Source organism: Rhamphochromis sp. 'chilingali' (genome assembly GCF_963969265.1).
Source record: "Rhamphochromis sp. 'chilingali' genome assembly, chromosome: 22".
Taxonomy (NCBI): domain Eukaryota; kingdom Metazoa; phylum Chordata; class Actinopteri; order Cichliformes; family Cichlidae; genus Rhamphochromis; species Rhamphochromis sp. 'chilingali'.
Window position 1 is genome coordinate 21,401,006 of NC_137950.1, and position 21,569 is coordinate 21,422,574.

At 39.7% G+C, this 21,569-nt stretch overlaps 1 protein-coding gene across 1 annotated transcript; it reads left to right on the top strand.

Moving 5' to 3' along the window:
- Positions 1–783: 783 nt before the first annotated feature.
- Positions 784–16,595, top strand: fshr (follicle stimulating hormone receptor; the record flags this gene model as incomplete). Its single annotated transcript, XM_080872625.1, has 14 exons — positions 784–974; positions 3,973–4,044; positions 4,878–4,952; positions 5,197–5,271; positions 5,371–5,445; positions 8,013–8,084; positions 8,490–8,570; positions 10,655–10,723; positions 10,818–10,892; positions 13,419–13,604; positions 14,196–14,416; positions 15,363–15,544; positions 15,637–15,828; positions 16,059–16,595. The coding sequence occupies 14 exons, from the start codon at positions 784–786 to the stop codon at positions 16,593–16,595; spliced, it is 2,103 nt and encodes a 700-aa protein (XP_080728751.1).
- Between the last annotated feature and the right edge of the window lie 4,974 nt (positions 16,596–21,569).

The window sequence follows — 21,569 nt, forward strand, 5'->3', positions numbered from 1 at the left end:
TGAAGCTTTTTAGGCAGGACCAGATGACTCAAAGGAAAACTGAAATTTCCATCTGCAGTCATTAATATTTGTGGCACTCTTCTGTTCAGGAACCTGAACGCTTTTCCATGCGTATACATGAAAAGCCAGGGGTGGCAAGAGGAGCAACAAAACCTCAACACAGATGAGCGCAGGCACTCAGGGAAACAGGGATGATAAGTCAGATGCAGAAAATATACAATGAAGTGGTGTGGAGTTGGGTTGCACAGAAGCTTGCAGATGCACGACAGCCAACAATGAGGTTAAATATTATTTTTTTGATCTTATTAAAGGGATCTTTACCTACATTTGACATAATAGGACAGGAAAAAGAAAATACACATTCACAGAAGGAAGAGGACTGCACAGTTTTTCACAGCGCATCACTACACTTATTCTTCTCTTGCAGTCTCAGCTCATAGAACACCAGTCATTTATATCTTATCAAGACGTATGCTCTGTTCTGGAAGTTGTTACACAGTAGAAAAACACACATAACTCCACCCAGCTGAGACCTCCTACATCCTCATACTCCCATGAGCTTTTCACACGCCCCCAGCATTCACTACTGCATGACAGAAAACACCAAAACACCTCACATTTCTCTCTAACTGACCTGGCGCTGAACCCCCGAGCGGACAGACAGGTAAAAGCGTTCATATCAAATGTGGAGCGTGGACCAGAGACAATATCAGAGTAAAAGACACAAAAAGAAGACAAACTAGAAAAGTGAAACCACTCTGTGGACCCTGGCAGACTGAAGTGATGTTGGTAATGACACTAATAATGCTGCTGATCGTTACGATAAAGACGGCAGCAGCCTCGGCGCGCGGCTCTGAAATGGACATTAGACCTGGATTTCATCCCAGTTTGGCCAAACAAACCTCGTGCCCGTCTTGCCAGGTCATGTTTGGAGTCACGGCGTTTCCCTCCAACATCTCCAGCGCCCAGTGCCTGTGAGTACACACAAACACACAAGCACACAGAGACTCACACACAAAAGGATCCACTGGTTGTGGATCCAGATGTTTACTTTTTTTGCCATCATTGTTAGATTATATTAAGCTACCATGCCTAATCATCATCAATGTAACATTATAATACAGCGCTGTGCGGAATGAAACTTTACTGTATGATACTGTCAGCTGTTTGTTATTTTTCTTTGTGTTTCATCCTGATTTTAAAGAAGCACACTATTCATTTAAATGAATTAAATTAATGTGATGTAATATTTAAAGTGTAACACTGCTAGAGTGGTGAAAAATTCATATAAATCCCCTGAAAATTAGAAAAGCCCATAGAAAGCCTTCAATGGAGTGTCACACATGTTAATAGATTTTATTCCCCATTCTGTTTACTGTTTTTAAGGAGATGTATGTACCAGTTTTCCTCGGATTACATTATTCCCCCTCCCCTCTAAATGAAGTCTACCTATCACCTGATCACCATTCTTTTCTGGTAATTGTTTGCAGGCAGTATTTGATAGCATGCTTACACTTTTCTTTCTTTGAGACTCACAAGAGCTAGAAAAACTAAGGAATAGTCAAGTCCAAACCAGCAGAGCCAAAAAGATACCTTTCTGTCTTTACCAAGCTTTACTAAATACATGATCCCAGATATTCAATAATGCAGCTTAAAAGTTTTTCATTCCTTTTTGAGTACCCGCATCTCTCACGCTCCACACATTAAGTTTAAAATAGACCCAGTGATGTAATTCGAGTTTTTTTTCTTTCTGTAGCTTGAAAGTTTGCTTTCAAGAAAGCCTGAAACTTTAAACCTGAACAACCACAAAGTACATAAATTATAGCTTCTGCTGTTTTGTAGTCTGAGCTGATTTCCTTATGTGGAGCAACTTTAATTTGTATAATTGGCGACATCCCTCAAACTGACATGCGAGTGGAGCAGCAAATGTGTCTATAAATCCCACCACCCATTCACCATATTAAAGCTATACAGTAGCTATGAAATGTTTACAAATTTGAATCTCATCCGTGAACGTGCATAATCATCCGGACGTTCCTGTCTAATCCTCGCTCATCTGCCTGGACGAGTGGTTCAGTTTTGCTCTCAACTTGACTCGGTTGGTTTCATTAAACATTTAGTGATTCGGGGAAATGCATGCAAAGTTTTTCTGCTCATCCTCGGCACCTTGTAGCGCAGCAGCAGCTACTTACTATTGTTGGCCACTGAGCAGGTAGCCACAGGTTAAAGACCCCCCGCTGAGTTTTCTTGTAAACAAACAAAATGAAGGGTTTAAAAGTCAGAGCTTCCCACCAGGACAGTCTGGGTTATGAGCTTGCAGTCTTTTTCTTTTTCTTATGCTACTTTGTGTGTTACTGTTATCAATCAGCAGAATACAGGATGAAACTGTCGAAGGATTGCGCATTGTGTTGTCTGCACTATAACACGATGATTTCCTTAGCTGTTGCCCAGTTATGATAAAGTCCTGTTTGTACATTTTTTTTAATACAGATTAAGCAATCAAGACATTCATTCATGATTTTGGTACCAGGAAAATGAGCAAAGTTCCCATCTTTAGTGTAGAGAAATCCAAGCCTCAGGTAAAGTTAGGGCTGTGCGATATGACCAAAATCTCATATCCCGATATAAGAATTCTATCGTCCGATAACGATATAAATCACAAAAATGTAACATTTTCTGTAAATTCTGTGAATCTCGGGCAGCTCGACTTGCGGGAAGTGTTCCAGCTGTGCGTCATGTAGCTGGAGTCGAGTGTTTTAACCGATGCATGAAACTATACATTTTTAGACATAAGTTGTAAAGGCCACAGTTTTCTTTGTGAGTATTGCGGGGAAAAGCCTGTTCTAATGTTTGAGTCTAAGGTTTATTTTTTAGGACCTGGCAGCTCTTTTTTAATTCTCATCTGTAAATAATCTGCTCTTTCACGTGATTCAGTTTATTTTGAAAAGTCTCAACAGGATCTTGAGCTTTATTGTGAAAGGTTTATGTGGAACATAAACAAGCGGACACGCGATGCTGTTACAGTCGTTGTTGCTAACCACAACAAATAAAAACAGGCGCTTGTCCGTCCCTGTGGTTATATAAAATATAAGAGAAAGAGAGAACTTTAAGAAATTAATATAGCCACTACAGTGACCATCAAAACGATGAAAAAATATTGCCGTAAACAGTTTATTTTACAACACCACGAAACAAACGATAGCGTAAAATGAAACTTAGACGTTTTTATATTGTCATCCGATACATATCGTTATATCAAACAGCCCTAGGTAAAGTTATTTCTACTTTCATAGTGTCACTTTAACCTGTAGTGCTTGATTAAAGGTGACATGATTGATTTAGGTGTCTCATGCAGATCTGAGGGTGATGCCACTCATAGTAAACAGTGACCTTTTGCTTTGGCTGCTTAAACATTTGCAAAGAATCTCAAGGCCTTCCAGAGAAAGAGACAGGGTGAGGTGAAGATTAGAATCACCCTAAGCATTTATTCAAACTTCTATCGAAACGTACACACGAGCAGTTTCTCCTTACACAATCTATCTTTCCAAAAAAAAAGAACAAAAAAACATAGCCTATGAGTAAATACAGCTGACACACACTCAAGACAAGGACACACTTGTGGCAGAAGAAGCAAACATCCCTAGAGATGCGCTGCGATCTCCCAGGAGGCCATGCGTGTGTTCTCTTCTGCTCTATATTTTGCTCGAAGGTCAAGGCTCGGGAACAGTGGGGATATTTGCAAGTATGCAGTAAGTATGCTGCAAGTATGCAAGACCACATGCAAAGAGCTTGGGAACTCGTGTAGACTTTCTTCACATATATTTTGTTTCACACATGAAAAGAAAAAAAATCTCATCGTGACTGAGTAACTGACCTTCTTCATTGGTCAGTGTGCACACAAAGCCCCTGCGAGCCTTGTGATCAGTGTGAAGTGCTGAAACCTGATGTGAGTGGCTGTTTCTGCATCAACAGGGAAGTTAAGCAGACGCAGATCAGAGAGATTCAGCAGGGCGCCTTCTCCAGCCTCCAGCACCTAATGGAACTGTAAGTGTGCGCCTGTCGATTATGTTTGTTCTTCGATGCGGAGCATAATGTGCTGAGGAGGTCAAAACACACGAGATATGGATCATCCAAACAGACGGGGAATAATTCAGTGGCATTCCAGGAATGCCACTGTATTCATTCAATAAAACAATTGATCTCCATATTGGGGATCAATTTTTTTTTATTGAATGAATAAAATCACTTTGGTCCACATTCATATTTAACAAGAGCTGGAGTTATAGATATTGATTTTGTACTCATGTGACAATTTGTACACGGTGCCAATTACGTTATCACTTTGCTTTCTACATAAATATATTTCTACAATAAACTTTTATAATTAGCAAACAGTGATTTCAAATTAAATTGTTCTTTTTTTCTGCTGCTATGAATCATTTTAATTAGTAGTGATTAAAATATTGATCAAGCAAGGATCAGTTGTTCAGCTTCAAAAGTGAAAATAGTTGCAGGTGCTGACTCTTACATGTTAAAGTGTAAAAGAAAGCAATCACAAGCTAAAAAATGGGCAAATGTTTGATAATAGATTGAACTTTTTAGTTGCCTCTGTTGTGATTTTCATGATTCATCTGCAGAGTTTATTTAAGGGACTTATTGATTTTAAAACCATAGGAATTGCAAATAGAAACTGTGTTTTGCACATATATTTAACCAGGGTGTGTCCTACACCCAAAGTTTGTTTTTATTTTTTAATAACTTTACAGGAAAAATCCAAGGATTCTGTCTGATTTGAGACATCGATTACAAAAACCCCTCCTATAATAACTTTTAAATTCTTTACTTCTTCTTTTACTCATCATTACTGCCAACTACAGGACCATATCTGAGAACGACATGCTGGAGAGTTTCGGTGCTTTTGCCTTTTCTGGCCTCCCTCAGCTCACCAAAATGTGAGTATACTGATTACTAAAAGCCGCTGACTGCATAAAGCAGATTTTATCCTACATGTTTGTGTTTAGTCTTTGTAATGGAACATGAAGAGCTCCGGCCTCTGAGGAAGATCACCCAAATAATTGAGAAGTTAAGCATCCGAGGGGTGGCGGAGACAAAAAAAGACTCCAAAGAATGAGTGTGAATGAATAATAGACCACATGATTTTTTTAAATATATTTCATATTCGTGTGTTTCCCTCAGTTTAATATCTAAAAATGCTGCTCTGAGGAATATCGGGGCTTTTGCTTTCTCCGACCTCCCTGAACTCAGTGAGATGTAAGTATAACTGGCAGGATAATGGCACCTGTGAAACCCCGTAATTGCAAACCAGTCATTTATATTAATGAGAATCTGACTGAAATATGTTTCTTTCAGAATCATAACAAAGTCAAAACACCTGAGTTCCATCCACCCCGATGCATTCAGGAACATGGCAAGACTACGGTTCTTGTGAGTACTCAGTGAGAGTTCACATTTCTACCACAGTTTGTCTCTCAAAACTGATTGTGAGTCCAAAATAGGTCACGGGTGACAGCCCTACTTCTGATGGCCCGCAAATGATCAAAGACATTATTTTTTAATGAGCTTGGCTCCCCAGTGTCACCCTTCATCCCCAACATGGGGGGGGGAAAGTCTTTTTTTCCACAAAATGACTTAAAGGCCATTTCATGACTGCTACTTTAATTTGTTGCAAACAAAAAAAAAGTATTATTTTATGTCTTTTGAAACAATCTCAAAGTAGCAGTTTATAAAGAACACTGCAGCGCTCAAATCCCTTACAGACATTCTTAACTGTTACTGTTTGTCCCAATTTGTGAAAACTGGGACACATAAACAGAAATCTGTGACAAAAAAGAATAAAGCGATTGCTTTTTTAAAGAGGGCCACCTTAGTGCAAGTTTAGTTTGTTTTCAAATATTTTCCTTGGGGGTCGTGGGGGTGTTATTATGCTTGTTTACGGCTCCATATTGTTAATATAGCTTTGCAAAATTTGCAGTTCAAAATACTCCTTATTCATCTTATGCTGGGCCTTTATGCAGCCCATGGAAATAATCCATTTCATCTTCTATGAGCAGGTGGGTGAGGCTCTAGACCAGGGGTCCCCAATCCCAGTCCACGAGGGCCGGTGTCCCTGCAGGTTTTAGATGTGTCCTTGATCCATCACAGCTGATTTAAATGGATAAATTACCTCCTCAGCATGTCTTGAAGTTCTTCAGAGGCCTGGTAATGAACTAATCATGTGATTCAGGTGTGTTGACCCAGGGTGAGATCTAAAACCTGCAGGGACACTGGCCCTCATGGACTGGGATTGGGGACCCCTTCTTTAGACTTAGAGCCAGACCTGTGTAAGAGGATCATAATAGGAATTCTGGCCCTCTTTAACATCACACAGAGCCAAAAGTAGAAAAAAAACTGTCGGAGCAGCCTGAAGCCTGAGCTTTTGGCTCACAGGTATTACTTGACTATATGAAAGTAATTCTTGCCTCACAGCAAGAACGTCCTGGGATTGAAATTGTACACCGGTTAATGGGTGATTTTAAAAGATTTTAAATTGGCTGTATAGGCGCCTACACCTGATTTAGAATATTTTAAATGGCTGATCCTGTTTCCTGATCCACTAAAGGAAACATGAGAAATCAAATCAGAAGTCACTGACTGACAATCAAAGACAAAGACCAAGGAAACACTACATATACATACACACACACACAGATAGGGGTAACAGCTGGTTTCCAGTTGGTTATTAAACAGATGAAAACAATCAGACAGTCTGATGGCCGAATGGCAAACAATCACAAAAAGAGGTAAACGTAGGAAGTAAAACCAAACATAAAACAGGATGTAAACAAGAGACAATTAGACATGAGGGCTACGACTAAACGTGATAGGAGCAACAGGAGAACACAGAAAGCAGGAGAAACTACATGCACAAAGAAACATAATATAACCCACAAATATAGCAGGGACCGAAACACAACAAATGGCCTACATTACAAAAACACGTTGGACCTCATTGGTAAACGGTGCCTATGCACCAATCTGTGCATAAACCATGAATATGAATATTTCATGCACAAATCTGTGATTCATCGTAGCCCGAACCCTAACCTTTAATCCAGGAGTTCTCAAACTTTAAAGGGTCTTCATAATGTTGACATCCAATTAGCTGGTTCAGACTTAAAATCACTTATCAACATGGAGTGACTCAGAGATATATTTAGTATAATTAGCTACCTGGCTGGTTAATAAGCCAGGCTACTCAGCAGTTGTAGCTCAGCGCCCCCTGAGAGGAGCAAATGTTTTCATGACAGACTGATGTGAAGTGTCACAATTATATCAGAGTTTCTGCAGTGAAAATGTGGGAGGAAGCAATGGATACGTTACACTTTTGTTATTAGTAGAAAGTTTCTCCATTAGTATACATGTCTCTTTCAAGGAGCAAGACTTTATTGTAATTCTTTAAAGTTATCTTGAGCAAAAGTTCTCCAGGCTTTCTGAAGTTTTTCTTTAGACACTGTTTGCTTTTTTTAGTCATTTTTATTCCACCTGACCATTTTCAGAGGAATGGGTTTTTGTTTTGTTTTTTTTGTTTGCTTGTTTTGTAAGTCACGTAATGCTAAAATATGAATCATAAGCATGAAAAATTCACCTAACTTGGGGGAGAAACTAGAGTTGTATTTTTAGGCAATTTGTTACTAGCTGCCACAAAAACACATAATTTGTCCCCATTTTTATTACTGAATTTTTTAAAAATGCCAATGATAGCACACAGAGCAACGAACATAAAATGGCATTTTTGCACCAACAATGAGATTCCCGAGAATCGTCTTTAAGATATGTTAGGATGGCAGACACATCAGACATCAGTATGTCTTTGTTATTTTTTAATCTAATTTATTACAATGGATGAGACAGTGTATGTGATTTTATCACTGCTACTCCCTGCTTAGTGTCTGCTTTTCAGAGGTTACAATTTAGTAACATGTTCTGGTTAAACCTTTACTTTTACATCACAGGACTATCTCCAACACCGGGCTCAGGATTTTTCCAGACTTCTCCAAGATCCATTCCACCGCCTGCTTTCTGCTGTAGGTCTCAGTACAATTACAAAAAACGATCTCATATACACGCCTCCACATGTGAATTTATAGGCTATTATATGCATACAGAATTAAATACTCCCATAAGAAATCACACCACTAATCATATATTACTGCAGTAAGAATTCAGCAGTTCTTACCAAACAGACTATCAGGAACACGCACCATCTGTCCCTAGCCGTCATCCTTTAAAAATCCATATTCAAACTGTCTCCCAACTGACATCTGTCATCTTCAAAAAGACAGTGGATTAGACAGGCACTGCTGAAGGCTTCCTAATGTTTTACACCTTCTGCTGTTTTGGGGGGGTTTTCCACTAAAAAATCTATTTCTACCACTTACTTAGCAATAGTGGTCATTTATCTTAAAGTTTTTGTTCTTTGTACTGCTTAGGGATCTTCAGGACAACAGCCACATAAAGAGAGTCCCTGCCAATGCCTTCAGAGGCCTCTGCACTCAAACCATTGCAGAGATGTAAGCGATTCATCTTTCTTTTTTAGAAACACATCACCCTCACAGATCCGAGTGGGCATTACATGCACAGTGATGAATGTTCCACGAAATGCTCTTTGCCCTCTTCACTGAGTTTCTCCTTTTTTCTATGTTTCATACTCATACTTTTATTGCCTTTTATAAATTTTTGTGCTTTCCTTTTCAGCTGCAGATCATTAATCTAACATAAAATTACATTTTTTTGCTTTTTGCATATGTCACAGATTGTTTTCTTTGAAAAAAAAAATGAAAGCATTAGTGTAATTTTGAGATAGCAGTAATTAATTACCTCTATTTAAGGCTTCTTGATGCTTTCACTCAATCATTTTCATCTGTAAAAAAAACTGCTGCTAGTTTAAAAATTAAGATTTTAAATCAACCCACATACTAATAGAGCAATGTTGTACAGAAGAGTGAGCCAAAGGTTCTCCACAATGATGTAAGAGACCGATAAAGTCATACAGAAACAACTTACCAAAGTTATGCTACTCAAGGTGATTCTACAAGCCACCAAATTCTGGGGAGTTTAGTTTTAGTGTTTAATTTTTAACAGGACTTCAGAGAGTCCTACGAAAACTTTGTTAGCAGTCATTTGGTAGGTACAGATCGAAAATTTGAGTTAGCATTAGTTCAACCATGACAGGTTCCAGTAGTGAAGATGCAGCTTAATTGCTAATGAATTATTGATATCAATCCCGTATTACTGAAGCCAGTGTGACCTTTTTGATTTTAAAAACCTTTGCTGACAGCACTACTTTTACTTGTAGCAGTAGTTTAGCTGTTTGTTTAATGTGCCTAAATCACCAGGAGCTTTAGCCAGCAATAGGTTAGCTTAAAAGTTAGCTTAACATAGGAGACAGCAGTGGAGCCACATTTCTGTATAATTTACTGTATAACTTAATTTATAATTTATCTACTAATAAAAATTGTATTTGTTCAGCTCTTGTGGTTTTACAGGGATGATATGTCTGACTATTTCTTGGCTTTAAGTAGCTTATCGGGCAGTCAGGAAGTTACTCTACCTATCCAACAAATAGTCTGGCACATAACCTCGTGTAAAACTGTTTTGATTTGGGGGTTGTTTTTTTTTACACTTTCAAAAAAAGAATATAATGTGTTAACTAATGAGTCTTACAGGAGGGAGTAGGTGGATTTTTTAAACCTTTGAATTGTGCCAGGCTAGTTATCATTATTATTATTTCCTTCCAGGCTTTGTACTAAGCTAATTCAGAAAGGGTGGTACCAGTTGAAGGAAATAAATGTCAAATTTGCTTTTACATGTAAAATATGTAAGTATGTATCACTAAATGCCACTCACTCATCATTCCTACAGGAATAAATGCACTCTGCAGTCCCAGTTACCTCTTATGAACTCTGATAACTGGGAATCAAACTGCATAGTCTTCAGCTTATGAAGAGCAAAAAGTCTACTTTAAATTCTGTGTCTGATAAATAAATATTCGTTCAAATTCAAAGCTTCAGGGCCATCATTGGTAGGCTGTGACTCTCTGCACCCAGACTTCAAAGCAAGTTTATTATTCTGTGACTGCGCGGTAAAAAAAAGCGAACAAAACCATCTTTGTTTGTGCAGCTTTTATCTACAGAACTCGATGTTCTCCAATTCAGTCAGCAGTGCCGGGCTAGTTGTTATTATTAACTTTTTTTCCTACCAGACTTTGTGCTATAGTAATCCAGAAGGCTGCTGGCTGTAAATTAATAGAGATGGATAAAAGGATGCAATCAGCACTCAGCAAGAAGAAGCTGGATTTTTTTTCCATAAATGCAGGATCCTTCCAACAAAACATTTTGATGGCAGCGTCTGAGATCCATACTGTTAAATACAGAAGAAAAGTAGGAAGCAGAAGAGGCAGTAGAAGGCGACACAATCATATCAACGCTTTACTCAGTGTTGCACTAAAACTCTTTGTATTTGTACAGCTTTACTCACTGAGAACAAAAGAAGTGCAAACACTAAAATTGGCATTGATAGCTAAGTAAGTTTACAGTTGGAAATGTTCTGTGTTGGAGCCACATGACTGTAATTTGGCTTCCCTTTCTAATGACAGACGGCTCACCAGAAATGGCATCAAGGAGGTGGCAAGTGACGCCTTCAACGGAACAAAGATGCACAGATTGTGAGTCACAGGCAGAGACACAATTACAAACAGAAGATTTAAAAAAAAAAACATACACATTTAACTCCACTCTCTCTTTCTCCCTTGCTCTCAGGTTCCTAAGAGGCAACCGACAGCTTACTCACATCAGTCCCAGTGCCTTTGTGGGTTCCAGTGAGTTGGTGGTACTGTAAGCATGACATTCAACAGTAACTCATGCCTAAATGATTCACCCTGCTCATCATACCTTATTAAAGTCAGAATGTTGGAGAAAGCAGGGGGTGGGAGATGATATCTGCACAGACTTGGAAAATCTTTACAGATCTAAGATTAAAAATAGTTTAGGGTCAGGTGAACATGATGGACTCTACTTGGAAATAGAGATTTCTGTTATTCCCCTAACAAAGAGACATGTCTACTGAAGTAAGAATCAGACAAATTATTTGTTATTCTTTTGGACTATCATCACTGTGATGTTTTTTTCCTTCACTCCCTGGCAGTCACTTGGCAATCAAACAGTAGCTTCTCTTCAGCTTCTTTCTTTTCTTTTTTTTTATTCAGCTGGCACTTCTCTTAAATCCAAGTGCATTTCATGAAAATTTATATTTTATGAACTGATCAAATCTCTATTACAGACAGCACACTAAGGGGAAGAGAAGAATCTGTTAAAAAGGCAGTTCACCCCTAAATTAAATTAATGCATTTTTCCTCTGGGCTGTGGTGACATTTATCCATCTAGATTGTTTTGGTGTGGGTTTCCCAGCTTTGGAGATATTAGCTGTAGAACTGTTTGCCTTCACTTACATGTGACAGAACTGAAAGACACTTGCCTTGCGGTGCTTAAACCATAAAAAATATTATAGTACTGTGCAGAAATCTTATATTTTAGAGTGAAAATTGTAAATGGATGCAGCGATTCTTTAAAACAGTGTAGAACGCAAGTGAGAGAGAGTTTGTCCTGACCTAACCTGCACACTGTGATAACGATTTGCACCAGAAATTTCACCTTCAGATTCATCACTCCATAAGACCCATCCACACTGATTTTCAGTCCAGTTCTTGTGTAATCTGGCATGCCTCAGCCTTTTCTTCCTGTTTTGCTTCCTTAAGAAGGGCTTCTTGACAGCCATCCTTTCACTGAGAGCATTTCTCATGAGCCTTCAGTGAACAGCAGATGGATAAGCTGAAGGGCCTGATGCGTCTCTCAGGCCCTGTGTCACGTCTTTGCTGGATTTTTTTCCTCCCATTTCTTATGGACAGGAAGTTCAAATGTTGTTGTTCATCTGCTGTCGATAGTTTTAGGGGCTGCTATTTCTTCTTTTCTCCTCCACTTGTCCAGTTTCCCTCATTTTTCAACACATTGAACACAATAACATGATTTGCCAAGCTTTTGGCTAACAGCTCTTAGGGAATCACCTTGGCTAAAAAAAATGTATTTTCTGCCTGTCAAACTGCGGTATTATTTTAGTATTTCTGGTATATTCAGTTGAAGAAATTGGAACAAATGATGTGTTTCTGTGACAGGCTGCTTGTAACAAAGTGCCTAAAGATACAATTTAGAACTGGTTCTTTGCTGAGATTTTTGTTATGTATAGACACGGCACTAGTTAATCACTTGAGTTAGGTGCTATTTTTATGCTTGAATGATTCATAGCTGAGTGTTCAGTAGTTGAACAAAACAACCCAAGTTTCCTTGTGAAAATGGTAAGTTTCGAGGATCGGACTGAAACTGAGTGAAAAAGCAGCCAATGTCCAAAGAAAGACTGAAAGTCCTTCTGAAAGCCTGGAAACGTGTTGCTGAAGACCACTCTGTAAAAATTTTAAGACACCAGGAGACGAAATCGTAAATGCAGTGGCACGAGTTAAAATTCAACTCAAGGCCCTTTGTCGCATGTTTTCTCCTACTCTCTCTCCTAGCTTTGGTGTCCAATAAAGGCAGAAAAAGGCTTAAAAATACCAAGAAAAAATGTCTCTTTCCCAAAACATGGCCAGGTTACTCAACAACAAAAACATATTGACAAAGCTTCCTGTGAGCAGGAGGAACTGTTTGCTTTCTGCTGCTTCCATTACAGCTCAATCGTGAATGGAGGCCATTAAGGTTTATCATTATGTCTTATAATGTGAACATGCCCCTCATTACAGGGAAATCCCATCTTCCACCAGGTGATAAGGCCTTTATGTAAGTTCCCCAAAGAAGGTCCACTCTCTTATGTTATGTCTTATTTCTTCTTGGTTATCTCTGCCAGGACCTACTCTTTAAAGTCCTTGTGATATGTTAATTTCCCTTTCAGGCCATGTCAACCTTGCGTAGGTTATCTAGGGCATTTTATCCATCTCCTCCACCACCAACCTTTGAACTCTTGGGGGGCAGTCACTATTTTCTATGTTCATCAGTTGAGCTCTGGTTTTTGAGATGTGGTCTTTGAGTAGAGTAGAAAGAAAACAAGGTTTGTTGAGTTTTTAAAAGTTTGTTTGTAGACAATTTAACTACCTCAAAGAAAGACTCTATTACGTTCGAGAAATGACAGAAATTTTGACCAGAAATGTCTTCAAAACCAAGCAGCTCACACCAAAAGAATTACTTCAATAAATACCACTAGAGCCCAGAGGAAAAGTATGTCTGTTTGCTTCTTGGGGGTGAACTGTCCATTTAAGCATGCTATTGATTCCGGAAATAAAATTTTAACTCACTTTTTTTCTCCGCTTGCTTCTGCAGAGACATCTCTGAAACAGCCCTTGCCTCTTTGCCAGACTCGATCCTTGGAGGCCTCAAGAGGCTGATCGCCGAGTCAGCCTTCAACCTGAAAGAACTTCCTCCTCTTCAGCTCTTTACCAAACTGCGCCAGGCAAAGCTGACATACCCATCACACTGCTGCGCCTTCCTGAACATGCACCGAAACAGGTACGCGTGCTCTGCCAGTCAAAAGACACCTGAAGATGTTTTTTTGGAAATTGTATGAGATTTGGGGGAAGTTGCTTCTTCACTTTGTTGCAAAGAGTTACCTGGTAGGATTGAAACCACTCTTACTGTTTATTAAATGTGGCACTACAGTGTGAACTGTCTGTGAAGCTTACATTCAGTCGCTTCAATCCAGTGGCTCTCTCACTGTGGGGTATAAAGACTACAAAAAGGCTGGGAAAAAAACTATGAAGTGAAACTAAATTTAATTTGATTTTCTTTTGTAAGCGAAAATATAACAAACAAGATTTTTGATGCTGTTTTGGATCATAAATAATAATGTGGGCTGTTAGGCATGAAGCATTTTTGCCTTTTGAAGTGAGGCATGCCAGGAAAATGTTGGGAGACACTGGGATGAGCCCTTACATGTACGTACACAAATGTGTGGGTTGGTTTGTTTTATGGTCTTTTCAAAATCCTATTTGTCCATTTCTGGTTAAATGCCACTGAGTCAACAGCTCAAGCAGTTGCTGAAACAAAACTCATTTACTTTGTTCCTGTGTTGTCCACTTTGTGTGTATTGTTGTGTACTAGATCGGGATGGCACTCACTGTGCGACAACCCCGAGGCTAAAAATAACCTGCACTTCTTCAGGGAACACTGCTCCAACTCCACCTCCATCACCTGCAGCCCAGCCCCTGATGACTTCAACCCCTGTGAAGATATAATGTCTGCTGCCCCCTTACGCATCCTCATCTGGATCATCTCTGTCCTTGCCCTGCTGGGCAACACAGTAGTTCTCCTTGTATTATTAGGTATGTTATGTAATTAAAAGGTATTTGGATATTTATGTCTAGAACACCTAAATAAATATTTCTCCAGCTCCATCACTGGAACTGACAGATCTTCAGGCCTTTCTGGTTTAAAGTAAACCCAGGAAAACTTTTTAATACATTGTTTACCTTCTCAGTTAATCTATTTTATCAGAGACCATTTCCTGAAACCTGACCAAAGACTTTTTCCCCGAAACTTAACCAAAATGTATGAAAGCGTGTTTCTGCCACTTTATTTGGCTATAATTTAACATTTTTGGCTATTAACTCCATTTTCTGAATTAGGTATCTCAAACGTTTGACTTACTCAGAAGTTTTAGTTAGTAAGTCAAAACCTTGAGATGTGTAATTTAAATATTTGAGACAATAGCCTTAAATTTTGAGATATTTTGAATTTGGGTGTTGTTAGCAGCGAAGGCAGGAGGAACCCAAGCTGTGGCTCTGCTGCTCTGATTAGTCTGCAGTTACACATATCTGTGTGAAATACGCTCGGATGCCCTGTGGGTTCTGAAACCTTTCCTTTCATGTGCAGCATAGGTTTTGGGGAAACTGTAGCCATTCTGAGGGATTAGACACATGGACTAGCCATCCTTTGCCATGGGCCTCGAAAAGCCTCAGGCGCACCTCACAGGACACGCAGTTTCAGAAATGCTCTAACCCAGCTGTTTAGCCATGACAGTTTACTCCAAATTGTCTGGAAACGTCCTTTTACTTGCCCACATTTCACGTTTCCAAAGCAGCGAAATAAAGAAGTGACTGCCCATTTTCTGCTTAACATATCCTACAACCCCATTAAAGGTGCTAATGCCATTGCTACCATGTTATTCACCCATTTAATATTTAATGTTATGGCTCATTGGTACTTTGGATCTGCTAAGTGGATTTTATTGCTGATATTTATTTATTTGTCTTCTTTATCTGTGATCAGGCAGCCGCTATAAGCTGACTGTTCCTCGATTCCTCATGTGCCACCTGGCCTTTGCTGACCTCTGCATGGGCATCTACCTGGTAGTCATTGCAACCGTGGATATGCTCACACGTGGACGGTACTACAACTATGCTATAGACTGGCAGATGGGCTTGGGCTGCAATGCTGCAGGCTTCTTCACGGTGTGTATTCATCACATCACATCACATAGTGACAACGCTCATTCAAGCATGTGTTTGAATTGTAAAGTAGCGTGTCTGTGTGTCATTTACAGGTGTTCGCCAGTGAGTTGTCAGTGTTTACCTTAACAGCAATCACCGTGGAGCGCTGGCACACCATCACGCATGCTCTGCGACTTGACCGCAAACTTCGCCTGAGACACGCTTGCATCATCATGACAATAGGCTGGATCTTCTCCTTGCTGGCTGCACTGCTGCCCACAGTTGGGATCAGCAGCTATGGCAAAGTGAGTGTTAAATTTCACCACTACATGCTGATACAATTACTACAAGGTGGTACTTCACTCCTTTCTTAAACCAACCATCACTCTACTTTTATTGCTCTACTACTTTTACTACTACCGGTACTCCTAATACTGTAGGTGTCTGCTAATTTAGCCTGCCAGTCGATAGTTTATATTGTTGAATTATGTCAAGACCCCCGAATACTGTTTATTGTTTTTATTTCTTCATGCAGGTGAGCATCTGCCTCCCCATGGATGTTGAGTCCCTGGTCTCCCAGTTCTACGTGGTCTGTCTTCTCCTCCTCAACATCTTGGCGTTCTTCTGTGTGTGCGGCTGCTACCTCAGCATCTACCTCACCTTTCGCAAGCCTTCATCAGCGCCAGCCCACGCCGACACCCGTGTGGCTCAACGCATGGCCGTCCTCATCTTCACAGACTTCATCTGCATGGCTCCGATCTCTTTCTTCGCCATCTCAGCTGCCCTCAAGCTGCCTCTCATCACCGTCTCAGACTCGAAGCTACTGTTGGTGCTATTCTACCCCATCAACTCATGCTCCAACCCCTTCTTATATGCCTTTTTCACCCGTAACTTCAGAAGGGATTTCTTTCTCCTCGCAGCTCGCTTCGGGCTGTTTAAGACTCGAGCGCAGATTTACCGGACAGAGAGTTCCTCGTGTCAGCAGCCAGCGTGGACCTCTCCAAAGAATAGCCGTGTTATCTTGTATTCCTTGGCCAATACGCTAAGTCTAGATGGAAAACAAGAGTGCTGACTTTTACCCACATTTACAGGTATGGACTTTTTGCCTTGATTGCATATTATATCGATACAAACAGGCTGCTAATTCCTTAAAATGATGCCTTAGATCATGAATTTCGATTACTACCTGGGAAATTTTTTCTGTCTTCTTAGACCAGAAAGATCTAAGAAAAAACACAAAATTCAACCAAGTGAAAGGCAAAAGAGCTGAGAACTCATTTTTGACAATTTGACCCAGGAGTCTGCAAAACACAGTGATTGTTAAAATAAACAATGCTCTTGCTCTTGCTTCTGTTTGTGCTCCTAATCTGATTCTGTGTTTATTGGGCTTGAGCCAGTGAAGGCTTCCACTGAAGACTGCGCTTCGGTTAATAAATAGCATCCAGAGACCCAGCTCTCAACAGAAGTGATGATCCTCCATATAAAGATCTGGGTCAGTTCAACAAAGAAGTTGATGCTTGTCTCTGTGCAAGTCTGAGATCTCTGTTAGGGATGTACATGTACAAGTGGTCAAGATTAGACTTCCAGGCCATGAGACCAGAGGTGTACAAGTCACAAAAAGCTTTTTATAAAATTATATTTATATGTCGCCACAATCTGAGCAGTTCAGACCCAAGAGAAAGCATGCATACCTACCATGTTTTCACCTCTCCTTTAAGGTTACACATAAATCACCATGTTTCAATCATAATAGTATCAGCTGACTATTCAGCACAAAGTAGACACAGTGTTCAGTGGCGTGTCTAAACTTGGTTACCTGAGCTATGCACTGCAGCAATCCATGCAAACATGACCACAAAAGAACTAATTATACACTCACTGGCCACTTTATTAGGTGTACTTGTTTGGCTGCTTGGTAATGCAAATACTTAATGAGCCAATCGCATGGCAGCAGCTCAGTGCATTCAGACACATAAACTGGGGCATTTTCAAGATTTTTTAAATGTGGTGGCATGGCAGAGACCAAGAATACAGTAGAGGGGGGAATTTAAATATTTGATTTGCAAAAAGATCAGAAAACTGACAGAAATTATTGGGTATGATTTTTGGTGTGCAACCCTGTGTTTTTTATTACAAGTTTATTGTGTGAAAAGTGGTGGAAAAAAAGTATTTAGACTTAACCTAAGTAAAAGTTGTAATTACACTTAAACAGCTTAATAGTTCACAAGTTATATAATCAAAATGTATTCAAAGTGCCTAAAGTAAACACACTCTTTATATAGAATGGCTATTTTTTTCTCGTCTCTTTAACGAGGCAGCTGTTGATGAGTTTGATTCCTGATATATTGTTCAATAGGTTCATTTATAAAACAAATACAATTAATGTACAAAATAAAAAGAAGCTAAGCTTTAAAATGAGTATTATGTAGTATGAAATTATAACAATTGTATCCAAAATAAAATGGAATCAAAAGCGGAAAGTAACATAACAAGGAAGCATTTAAATAAAGTACAAGTACAATAAATCTCTGCTTCAGTAAATTACTGGAGTAAATTTACTCACTTACATTTCTAATTGTTGATACCAAGCTTTCATCCAATGGTGTTGACCATTGCAAGATTACTAAAGGGGGGGATGCCACTCCAAGCTCCTCCCCCTCTAAACATGCCTCTATGTAAACGTAATCAAGACAACCTGCTAAAGTCCAAAATGAGCACCTGAATGGGAAAAAGGTGATTGGAGTTAATTTGATAGTGTCATTGTTTATGGAGCCAGATGGTCCCACATGTCGCCACAATCTGCTGGCCGGACTGCAAACTGATAGGATAGCAACATTAACTTAAATAACTTCTGTACAATCAAGGTGTGCAAGTTATGTAAGAAAACTGGGCATTGCTTAGTCTGATAACTCTTGATTTCTATTCTGACGTTCTTATAGTAGGTTCAGAGTTTGATGTAACGGAGCAAACTGAGTCACAAAGCTCAGATCATCTAAAACTGATTTCTTGAAAATGAAAAGGAGTTCACCACAGTCACCACATTTCACTCCAGCAGAGCACCTTTGGGATGTAGTCAAATGGGAGATCATCATCACCAGTGTTGGGTAAGTTACTTTAAATTAGTAACTTAGTTACATTACTAGTTACTTCTATCAAAAGTAACTCAATTACTTCAAGTTACTCGTTACTTTCAGAGTAACTAGTTACTAGGGAAAGTAACTTTGGTTTTACTCAGAATTCTCTTGTTAATGTGTTGCTTCCGTAACTGGATACCCAGCAAGATTGCCAGTCTTCTAGCTTGCTTACTTGCCACAAGTGCACTGTGCCACCTACCAATAGAAAGGAAAAAATAATGTGCACATTTCCACAAGAGAAATCCCACGCCTGATTCTATCCTAGCCTGCTTTTCACATCCAACACGAAAACTGCAGTTTCGATTGTACTCAGAACTCGGAAATTCTGCCTTCTGAATAGGAAGATGTAGGTAACACCAGACTGAAGATGAGCTGCATACAGGGCTGGACTGGGACAAAAAAATTGTCCCGGGCATTTTGACTAGAGACCGGCCCACCATTATAGGAAAAATCATAAAGCCTTTGAATGAAAATAAACACTGTTGTGACAGTGATGTACACTGTTCTGATGGTATATATGTATCAATCTATCAATTGTTTGTTGCAAGACTCAGATAATTATTTTTTTTTAAAGTGAGACATTTTAAATGAGAATAAGAAAGTATTTCTTTGTGCCCCCCTTTCCCTTTTAATGCCCTACATGGACCCCTGGCAACACTTTGCTAGACCCACCCCTGCACAGTTACCAGCTGTCAGCTGCTTAGAAAAGGATCCTGGTGTTATTAGTCTCTCAGAAACAGTTCATAACTTCCCTTCAACTCATTCATGTTAACTAAAAGGTAAACCTGTTTCTCCATCACCTGTTCAGCTCTGATGATTCAGTAAGGACATCTCCTGGTCTCATCTTCATGTTTCCCTCTCATCACATAACCAAACCAATATCATAACCAGCAGGTTTACAGCTGTGGCTCCAGCCAACATCAGCTGATACTAGAAATTAATATTAAATAAATTCTAACAACAGCTGATCAAGCTTAAAAGTGCTGCTGTTGTTTACCGCGACATCCGCTGGTTTCCTCTTTCTGGCGCAAAGTGGGCGATAAACAAACAAGAGAGAAAAGCCGATCAGCTGATCATTGATCAGTTTCATTGAAGTAGAAACAGGAGAGGGAGGGTGAGAGGATGAGAGAAGAAGAGGCAGCTGTGCGGCGTAAACACAGAATAACTCCAGCTGTGTGTCTTTGTCATTGTAGCTGAAGTCTGGGAGAAACTGTTCCTTTTCACCTCAATACGAAACGCGTAATATTTTCTCTGAATACGAGATGATTCCGTTTTTTACGGGACGGTTGGCAACTCTAATAATTAACCTTATGAACAAAATAAAGTTCAACATCATTAACTTCATAGCACCCACCCAGCTGTATAGAAACTCCGTCATGCTAGCTAGCACGCAGTACGAAAAAGTCAGCATAACGAAAATAAACTCCACCTAAACTTGGTTCATATCTGACCCAGATGGACTGCAGGTTATAACTTCTTACCTGAAGTTCAGTTCACCTGACACTCTCGGACCAGCGGCCGCTTCGGGTCTCTCCTCCTGCCTCCCTTTTTCTTCATCCACTTGCTGGCTTTCTTCATCCACTTGCTAATGTTATTGAATCTGTGGAAGCTCCGCGATAGCCACCACACGAAGTAACGAATAACGAGCCTATCTAAATCCCAGTAACAAGTAACGCGTTCCCGGTTTTGGCATAATAACTAGTTACCGTGCTCGTTACCACAATAATAACGTAGTTACTGTAACGCGTTACTTAATAACGCGTTAGTCCCAACACTGATCATCACAGATGTGCAGCTGATAAACTTGCAGCACCTGTGTGATTCTATCACATCAATATGGACCACAATCTCTGAGGAATGTTTCCTCCACTCAATTCCAGTTGAATTTCTTTTAAAAATTAAGACAGTGTGAAGACAAAGGGGTGTTCAACCTAGCAAAATGTACCTAATAAAGTAGTTAGTGAATGTAGTTGGACTAAATCTGGGTCAAACAGCTCTTCTAGACACCCATGGGTTCCTTTTAACTCAAGTGACGTGCCAGATGGGTGGCAGTAAAAGAAGAAAAGAATGGAGGGGGGAGAAAACTAATGACTTCATCTACTATGTAACAAACACCATCCGTCTGGCATCCCGAGATAATCTAACAAACTAAAATGCTCCAGAATGGTTTTTAAGCAGGTTGGATGCTTGAGATTTCAGCATATGCACACTGCAAAAAAACATATTCATTCAACATTCAGTGCTGTGATTGAATGATATTCATTAAGAAGAACACTGCAGGGACCTGCTGATTAACAATCTCCTCATACACCCAGTCTACTGAACCTCTCAATGTCTACAATTTGCCACCAACTCTGTCTATTTTGTAAGCCACAGACCTGTAATTATCTTTGAAATGTAATTGTGTTTACGTTTTCAAACAAACATCCCATTAAGTGTCACTTTTGAATCTGTTTTTCTGAAGAATATTTCAATGTGCTGTTTTTTACACTATTTTATAAAGTGTTTTATTATATCCTCTCTGCTGGAATAGAATTTGTATGATGAATGTGAGCGTTCGAAGAGGCGTGACAAACAGAAAAGCTCTCTCTCAGACACACACACATATGCGTGCAATAATTGAGCTGTCTTTATCTAGCAATGCTGTCCTTCAGAGCATCCAAAGCTTTCAAGGACAAAGTGACCCTCCCAACCTCTGCTCTGTGCAGCAAAGTGGGTGGGTGGGCGTAGGAGGAGAGGTACGCAGCTGCTCTTTCTGCTTATTACGGGGGGATGGATATAGCAGCTAGATAAGCTGTGCGCGCACGCACTACACACACACACACACACAGTAGCAACCCACACTCTCAAGGCTGCAGCTGCAAGAAGGAATCCAAGACCATCTCATTGATATGGATACACTGCCTCCTACA